Source organism: Pteropus vampyrus, unplaced genomic scaffold (assembly GCF_000151845.1).
Source record: "Pteropus vampyrus isolate Shadow unplaced genomic scaffold, Pvam_2.0 Scaffold84, whole genome shotgun sequence".
Lineage (NCBI taxonomy): Eukaryota > Metazoa > Chordata > Mammalia > Chiroptera > Pteropodidae > Pteropus > Pteropus vampyrus.
In genome coordinates, this window is record NW_011888865.1 from 3,693,961 (window position 1) to 3,704,150 (window position 10,190).

General features: G+C 33.6%; 1 protein-coding gene across 1 annotated transcript in view; it reads right to left on the minus strand.

The window, feature by feature from the left end:
* GRM5 (glutamate metabotropic receptor 5) overlaps nt 1-10,190 on the minus strand; it is a 418,657-nt gene that overhangs the window by 72,705 nt on the left and 335,762 nt on the right. The window contains exon 6 of the mRNA XM_011363299.1: nt 4,918-5,086. Coding sequence (XP_011361601.1) covers nt 4,918-5,086 — 169 coding nt within the window. The remainder of the gene's footprint in view (nt 1-4,917; nt 5,087-10,190) is intronic.

The window sequence follows — 10,190 nt, forward strand, 5'->3', positions numbered from 1 at the left end:
TCATTCTCTTTACATGGTGTACAGGTCCAACAACAGCTGACTTCTCCCTTCCGGATCACCTAAGGCAAATATTTAAAATTTTGATTAATTTTTTGCATAGATAAAAATTTAGCTATCTTTTATGCAAATGTACTGCTTTGCAAAGCAGAAAAGACTTTCACATAAATTATTTTAAATATTATCAGATAGGCAAGGTAAATATTAATATTTATAGAATATCAATATTTATTAATATTTCTAGAATTAAAGAAACAGGCTGAGTTTAAGTGACCGATTCAACATCATAAAATTGGTTGGTGATAGGGTCAAGAATTAAATTAAATGCAAGTCTTTGGATAATTAGCTTTAGATATCTGTATTTAATTAAGTGCCTGTGTTTGTGCTCATATATACACATATATCTACATAAGTGCATATGTAACTGAATTTTCCTAAACCTGTGCCTCTCTTTTTCTCAAATTAAGAATGTTTGGTCTCTGATTTATCTTGGCTTCCCTCTACCTATGAAAAATTGTTAGCAAAAAACATTGTATATCTGGTAAAGTTCAAATATATAGCCATATTGATAAAAAGTAATTAGGAATTTGCATTGATCAAGAGGCAGAAGTTGAAGTTTTTTCTGGAGGTCATCTCTTGGTTTCTGTTTCTACTAAAAATCTGGTTCAATAATTTGGCCCATTCCTTTCTATTCTAGTAGCTTTGATTTGCTTGCATTGAAGATGGATAAGGTCATTGAGACTATTATATACCTCTTTAACCTCTTTAACTGTTTGATTTTTTTTTTAAGGCAATGGAAAATAATTGAAATAATTTAACAATTGAGAGAGTCCCAAATGTTATTCTTTAGAAATGGCTATTTCCCCCCTACCAATAGTACATGAATAGCCTCTGTGGAATAGAGATAGCATTCATTAAACATTTCTATAAATAATTTAAACTGTGATTAATAACCAGCAATAACCAGACACAACAATGATCACACTTTATATTCCTTGTCTTAGATACTGATTCTATTAATGACCGTTGATAATAACAATGTCTAGATATAGCCAAATACAATTGTAAGGTGGTAACTCTTTCTTATATTTTGTACTGTCCCTTGTGCTAGCTCTACTGCAATAGCACAAGTAGAGAATGGTGACAAAAGGGCCTGAAATGTTCTTTTCCAAACATAACCAGATAAGTGAAGCAAATTTACTAATTAGACCTGCTTAATCAAGCCTAAGTGTTCTTCATGACAATATTTACCATTTACAGGCTATTTAGTGCATGCCATTTGCTGTTATCCCATTAAAACATTGAACAGCTCTGTGTAAGGTAGCTGGTTTTATTCGTCTGGGGTGGGGTGGGGTAGAAAATGGAGGCATAGTGAGCTCACCCAACATGTAAGGGTAAGTGAGGGATCAAGCAGTGCCTGCTGGCCTTCAAGGCTCATGTTCATGAACACTGAGCTTTATTGGTCTATACAAAGATATACTTCATGATATTCTGAAAGAGGTAGAGGAAAGAGTACTGGCCTGGGAATCAAAAGGCACCAGGGTTCTAGTCTTACTGACATCCACTAAATAGTTGTGCAGCCTTGAACAATCCTCCAGCTGATTTTGTTTCTTCAAACCAAGATAACTGCTTTTTAAATAATGCCTACTTTTGTAGGGTTTCCAGAGGATTAAATAAAATACCACAGTGACTTGTAAGTGGTAGAACACTAAAAACATTAACTGTTTTGATAGTAGTATATGTATAAATATTCATATAGAGAAATGAATTTCATTTTGGGGGGAAATTCAGCCACACTTGGAAAATCTATCATTGGACAATCACTAGAAATACAAGCAGATACGTATCAAACACTTAAGGATTCTCTTAGCAGGGCCTGGCAAACAAAAACAGTTAAATTTTTTCTTTTGGAAATATACTGACTTTCTGTAGTTCAATTCATATCGGTTTATGAATTTCAGTTTTTTACCAAAATAAGTTTTTGCCTTTTTCCAAGATTAATTCAAATATTACATTTAAAAAAAAAAAAAAATCAGTAGGACAACTTATATCTTCTGGTCATTTAAGACTGCTGTTTTACCTTTTTCTTGGCTTATTATATATGTTCTATTTCATGTTCTTTTTGACTAGAAGAGGTGGTAAAAATTCTCTTTCACAGTATTTCCCATTCTTTTTGAACACCCTGGAAATAGTGGTGTTTTCTTTTTGAATAATAATATGGGATATATTTGAACCTTTGCCAGACTAATGTCCTTTCATGGACTTCAAGTTAATAAATCTGAACAATGCCCTAAGATGTTGATATCATTAATGAAGTTGCTCAGTGACAACCTTAAACCATATTAAGAAAATGTTATCAATTGTACATTTTATAGAGTTAAATGAGATCTGGTTAGGAAGACAATTTGGGATTAAAGGAAGACTAAACAATATTACAAATTAACTAGTATTTAAAATATTATAGAGCATCAAATTCTTCTCTTGTGTAAGTTATTCCTAGTAGAATAAGGTAGAAAAGTATATACAGGGTGCTGACCCCCATGCAGTCCAAAAACCCACATATAACTTTTGACTCTTGTAATCCACATATAACTTTTGTCCCTTGGTATCTTCAGGAATTGGTCCCAGGACTCCCTATGGATACCAAAATCCATGGATGCTCTCAAATCTTCTATATAAAATGATGTAGATCAGTGCATACTATAAAGAAGTCTCTTAAATTCATCATTCAGCAATTTGAAATTACAGATTCATGTGGTAATTAACAGGATAATATTTCTATAGGAAGAACTGGAAATCGTGAACAATCGATATTTTGAGTGAGTCCATAAAGAATTTTGCATGAAGTATTCAATTGCAAGGTGCTTGGCCAAGATGCAGACTGTTATATATATTAAAGTTCAGCAAATCTTCTGCAAAGGACCATACGGTAAATATTTTATGCTTTGTAGGCCATACAGTCTATATTTCAATTCAATTATTCAGCTCTGTTTACTATAGTATCAAAGCATACATAGAAAATACATAAACAAATGAGTATGGTTGTATTTCAATAAAAATTTATATACAGAGACGGGCAGCAGGTTGGATTTGGCCTATGCACCATAGCTTACCAACCCTTGCAGTAAACTGTAACAAAATGTGCAAAAATTTTCGGATATCCCATAAGCCATTGGGTTATTTTGAATTTATAAATTTATATTTATCTTCATTTACTTTGTCAGTCTTCCATTTGGTCTTATGCTTACCGAATCTTCAGAACTACCCTTTGAAGACTTTATAATTGATACTGGAAATTTTCAGTTTCCTTTTTAATTGTCCATGAACGAACCCCTCAAATGTGTTCTCAACAGAGTGAAGGTGAGGTTGATTAAAAAGACTGAGGCCAACAGCTCCATGTGTATATACTATCTGAAATGTGGTCCTGTAGTACTTTAATAACTATTTGATTAATAAATTAATTTAATATTATTCCTCTAGGGCACTGTACCTCAATAGCTGACCTCTTTTTAATTTTTTATTATATCTTCATCTTCCTTCACCCTCTACCTTATCTTCTTCCTTGCAAATCTTCTTCATGGTCCACATATTTTCTCTTTATACTTTCAGATTCAGTGATCTTATCTACTCTAACAGCTTCAACTGTAGCTCTATTCAGTTAATTCCTAAATCTCTCTCTTCAGCCTTATTTCTCATTGTTATAGATCAGTATTTTCCATCACTGGCTAGATATCTCAAAACCAGTAGGCCCCCAAACTAACCCATTGTCTTTTCTCTAAAACCTTCTGATTTTTCTGTTCCTGAAAATGATAGTTTCTAGTTACTAAGGCTTGGAATTGCAATTGATGGTCTTGCACTTCTTTCTGTTCTCTAATCCTACATCCAGTTCGTAGACAGTGCTGGTTGAGTCTACCTCTATAATGTTTCTCTCAAACATCTCCCCTGTCCCCTTTCCATTCTCATGGTTTCTTCTACAATTCAGGACCACTGTCGCCATAGTGTCCTTCTGACTTGTTTTTTATTTCATTATTTATGTTTCATAACTCTACTCATAAATCTTCACCTACTATAATCCAGTTTATGTCAACATCTTGGTCAAAATTATTCTCAGATTGCTGGTCAATAAAATTAAGTTCAATCTAGTATGACATGCAAAACTTTCCACAAATATGGCTTTAATTACCATTTCAGCTTTCTCTTTTATAATAAATATTTAGAGCAATACACCCCAGATTATTCACTATTATTCCAGAACAGTCTTTAACTGACCACTTCTGTACCTTTTCAGTTACTGTTCTTTCTCAGGAACAATAAGTGATAATTTTCCCTCTGTGGTTTCTCTCTGAAACCACATCCATTGTTCATGGTCCAAAGACTGACGTTTTATTCAGAAGCAATCTCTCCCCCTCTTTTGTATGAATGTATATAATTCTCTTTTCCCTTTCTTAATGAAGTCATCGCATTTTATATGATGTTACTTTACTGTGCCCATGATATTTTCCTCATTGAGACTATAAATCTTCTGAGAGTAAAAGTGTCTTACTTATTTTTTCCCACTGATATAAACAATTACATTAGTAGGAGTTTGATAAATATTTGTTAAGTTAGTTATAAATTAATGTGATTTCTAACTGTGAGCTATTTATTCCCAGGAAGCATGTCTTTAAAGGCTTAATTGAGTAGAAAGGGTGTGGGCAAACATAATTCATTAACTGGTTTAATCAGTCTAAGCACTAAGACCATTGTTCGTCATATTAGGTATTATAATTATGAGAAAAAAGTAAAAAACACAAGTTCTGATATTAGAAGCTTATAATATAAAAGCTAAAGCAAGTATCTAAAAATTTAAACAACAGCCAAAGATAATGAAAACTTTTGAATTTACAGAAAAAAATGAAAGAAACTCGGACTCCATTTTACCTTTATCTGGCCTTTCTCACATGGTTCACTGCACACAGATCTGATGATGGTGCTTTTCTTGGACCATACTTCATCATCATCCATTTTTAATTCTCCATTGTCCCAGCTTCCAACATTGATATAATCAAAATAATCTTTCCCCATTTCCTTGAAATTCATTATTTCATACCTTAGGAACAAGAATATAATAATTATTCAGCTATGGATATAAAATTTCAGCTATGAAAAAGCAATAGATTTTATTCCCAAACAATCTCTCTACTATCATATTAGCGACACTGGAATTTTCCATGATGGTGCAGTAAGAATAACAAAAAACTTGTCTGTTTCACTTTCTCTTCAGAAACCATTAAAAAAAAATTCAAGCTTACACCTGAAATAGAAAATAATCCCATGTGAGAGGGTGATTTGACCTTAGCAGAATGAAAGACAGTTTGGAAATAACTTCAAGGAGTTTAAACAAGTACTGTTAGGCTTTTAAAATGATAGAAATGTTTTCATCTCCATCCAGGTAAAAGAAAATCTTTCTTTTCTAACCAAGTGATAAATTTGGTAAATCTTTAATCTTGTTTTCAGCTTTAGGGAATATGGGGGTAATTTGGATAGAGTCTGATTTTATCTTTTTATTTTACCCTTTAACAATGGCTAAATTCATTGTATAAAGACACTTTCAGGAGGGATATTTAAAATAAGTATGAAAATAGCTTCTTAAGCACCTCATGCAATGTAAAATGCATGGAGATAGTAGTACCTCATGAGTTCTCAACCTTTTTTAGCTGTTATTTTCTTTTTGAATATGGGGATAAGATGGAAAGGGGGAACATTAATGTGTGTATTTAGAAGATTTTTCTTACATGTAAGAATATTTCCAGAAAAACATTTCTGAAATAAGTTTCCAATCCGAGCACAAATCCTGTAGACATATCTTTAGGTATGTATTAAGTATATAATGTTTTCATATAGTACCCTATAATTTTACCTCTCAGTACTTATAGGATTGGCAGATAGACTCATGAATGCCTTCTGCAACCTTCTATGCTCAGCAAATTTAACTATGTGGAAATTGACATGGATGGAAAACTTTCTAGCTTTTGGGTTTAAGTGACCAGATTACTATACAGTCAGATCAATGCTCAGTACAGAAATGCTAAGAACAAACCTGACATCAGTCTGTTAGGACTTACAGTGTAAAATGATACCATTCTGTTTTCACTCTCAATAACATTTTTATTTTTTTTTACTGTAGTGTCTTTTTCAGAATGTTAACTCTTAAGTTTTGTTAGCTGTTCAGTGGCTTAAGGATTATCCTGCAGTATCCTATTTGTAGTTGGTACTGGTTTTGATAACTGTCTAATTTCCACTTCTAAACCAAACACACCAATCTATAGGATCAAAAGTGAGTCCTATACCTTTCCACTCTATCACAGTTATCTATGGTTACTAAGTATACAATAAGTTGAGAAATTAGAACACAGAACACTGAGATAAAAAGAACTCATATATTATGACACTGACTATTTCAAATACATGGGCTTCTAGGTCTTCAAAAAGGGACTCTGTGAGAAAATAACCTTTGAACATTCTGGGCTGGAGGAAGAAAGAAAAGTTGATTTCAGGAAGCTTCTTTCTTTGTTGCTACTGATTTGAAGAGATATGAGAGTTTCATTGCTCATCCCAAAATGAGCCATCAATCCCATTTCTATCAATTCTTAACTCTGACAAGGTCTAGTCCAAACTGTTAATTTTACACATAATGGAACTGAAGCTCAGTGAGGTTAATGCGTATGATCAGATAGCGGAGGGTGCAAGTGGCAGAGCCAATACCTAACCTAAGCCTTTAGACTTGAAGTCTGCTTTGTTCTTCTCCATTAGACCATTCCAAATGCTTCAGATCTAGATAGAGCTAAGAGATCAATTTTCCATTGTCTAAATATTGCAGAAATAATCTGAACAACTCTACATTTTAAGACTCTTATCACTATATCTATGCCTCTATTTTTGTTGTTTAATATAGGAGAAATGGTAAAAAGTGGAAGGATCTAATTTTTGATAAACATGAAAACTCTCTGCCTCCCCATCTGCCTTTTCCTTAACTAGACACAAATTTGTGTTGAAATAGCCTGAAAAATTTTTTTTAATGAATTTTATATATTGTTTAAAAATAACATCTAAAATATATTTTAACCCGAAGGGAAAAAATGTTCTATTAAAGCACAAAAAGAAACTAGAGGAAGGCAGCTTTCAGTTGACAGAAATAAAGAACTTTCTAAGTGGTTATAACTTTCAGAAAATTAGAGCAGGCTTCCTCAGAAGTAGTGAGGTTCTCCTTGCCTAAGGGGCTGAAGCAAGACTGTTTTCAAGAGAACTTAAACATCATTTGGTGGAGGGGACTGTGGAGAATATTGGATTTGTATGTCTCCTAAGGTCCTCTCCGTCTATAATTCTGATGCTAAGGTGCTTTAAAAAAGTTTAATTCTTAAATATGTTATAAATTATCTGTTGGTCAACATAATAGATACTTTCAGCACTGTTCATGCAACAAAACAATTATAATGGTTTATGCCTTTAGGGTTGGATAATTACAGATTAAAGAGAGACAGATCACAGAGTTGGTTTAACCCCAAAACTTCGATGGTAACTAATAATGAAACCCTTTTCTACAGTTATATATATATATATATATATATATATATAGAGAGAGAGAGAGAGAGAGAGAGAGAGAGAGAGAGAGAGAGAGAGAGAGAGAAAATTTCAAATGTAATATAAAGAAAATGAAAAAATATATAAGTTAAGTTCTTATCTAATGATTACGCCTGAGATTTATATAGTGTATTTATTCTATTGCTAATTGATTATGTAACCTTGAATATGCCTCTTCCTTTCTCTGAAACTCATTTTTCTCTCCAGGAAAGTTAGCAAGTTGAAACAGATCATCTCTAAAATCCTTCTATAGACAGAACCACATATTAAGAATCCATGTGCAAACCAGCTGAGTATCTGTAAATTTCAACTGTTCTAGCCTTGTTTTATATTTGTCACATCTATTTTTGTCCACCTGTTCCTCGTTTCCTGTCTTCTTTTGGGTTAATAATTTCTTTTTAGCATTCATCTATTGGCTTTTTAAGTATTCTTCTTGCATTAAAAATTTAGCGGTTGCTTAAGAGATCATAATGTGCTCTTAATTTATCTTATTCTCCATGTAAATTAAATATTGTGTCACTTAACGTAAAATATCAGAACCTTACCCTTGTATAATTCTATACGCCATTCCTTCATGGTGTCAACTATTTTATATCCACATGATTATAAGCCCCACAACATAATGTTAAAATTTTTGCTTTAAATAGTCAGTTGTACTCGGTCTGATGTTGATGCTCCATGTTCCCCCTTTCCACTTCTGGTCAGCCCCAGGCAACGGCAAGGCTTCTGAAATCTGACTTTTCAGTGAAATCTCTATACCAGGGATCAGAAAACTTTTGCTGTAAAGGGACAGACAGTCAATATTTTAGGCTTTGTGAGACCATCTGTTGAAACTACACATTGCTAGTGTCATGTGAAAGCAGCCATGGACAGTATCTAAATAAATGAAGGTCAGTGTGATCCAATAAAACCTATTTACAAAGACAACAGACTCGATTTGGCCCATAGGCCATAGTTTGCTGATTTGTGATCTATACCATTGGTGGTAAATAGTAAAGATTCATATTTCTTATCTATAAGTCTGAAATCCTTAGCACTCTAAAAACCATAAATGAGTTTTTCATAACTCACTTAGCAGAGAAACATGGCCTAGTCTGAACTTATCTAGTGACAGACCTTGATCCACACTGAGATGAGGCTATGTATAATCTATTTATCACACTTTGTGTGAATATTCATATGTTTTGCTGCAGAAATATTAATGTGTTGAATAAGAAGTGCTACTCCACAGCCTGCTGGGGGTATTATATGACTTTATCACCTTTTGTATATTCAAAAATTCTGAATTCTGTGACACATTTGGCACCAAGGTTTTCATTAAAGAACTGTAGACTGATAGTAGTCTAATTAGATGTAAGGATTAAAAACATGATTATACTTTACTCTCTAACAATCCACAGGTGTATGTGCCTGAGTGAGCTGTCACCTCTCCCAGCTTCTTTTGTTTAGGCTCTTCCTCCGCAACTCTGGCATTTTAAGGGAACACTTGATTACCCCTGACTCCTCTGGTTCATTGCCCACTTTGGAATGTCCTTAATCCACCAGAGCCATAACTTTTACTCCATAGAAATAACAACATAATATCTAGAAATACATTTCTCAGAACAGAGCAGCTTCTTGATTGCAATCCTGGCTGATTAACTGGCAGGCTGTTGGATATGCTTAGGAGCTGAAGCCCAGGAGCCTCATTTGTATCTTGACTATCATTCTTTAGACTGTGTCTTTCGGCAAGTCATTTGATCTTTGTAAGCCTTAGTTTGTAAGCTTTTAGCTGGAAAATAAAATAATAATATTACTTACCTCATAGAATTAAAATGTAGAGGACTAAATTTAGTGTTTGGCTGAGAATACATCCTCAATAAATATTAGTTATATTTATTTTGTAAATATAACTGGACTAATTAGAAAAACAAAAAGTTGCAAACTACCTTTGCCTGAATCTGGCTCATGTCCTCAGAGGTCAATTCTGATCATTTATTCATGGCTTAATATAATACTCAGCCTTAGTAATACATGAAAAGTCTTTAAACAGCTGTGAATACCCATAAATCATTTGCAAAATTTAATGTATATTGTCAGTGAGAGAATATCCATAAATTTCATCTGAGTCTTAAAGAGATTCATATTCCAAAAAAGGTTAAGAGTCAAGGTCATAAATGTACCCTATTACAGCGTATTTAGAGGCTTATGAATGAGACAGTGATGTTCTATCTGATTCATTAAGGCTTCCCATTGGAATAGAGCTGAGCCATCTGAGACATTTCTTCACTATCTGGTTTATAGAACTGGCTTGGGTACATGACATAAAAACTCTTTGAATTGGTAAAACTGCAGTCATCAAAGTCTGTGAACTCGTCCCAAGCTGATGTCAGTGCTCTAGGAATGCATACGGGAATGACAAATCCATGTGTAGATAGATATTAGAGCATAGGCCTTGACCTAAGCCCAAAGACTGAGCTCATTGGTCCACTTGCCCTGAGAAGCCTTTCAACAAATGCCAAGTTTTCTTTGACTATGGGAAAGTGCTTGTATCTCTACCCTCCACCACCTGCCTGCCACAATGGATATACTGA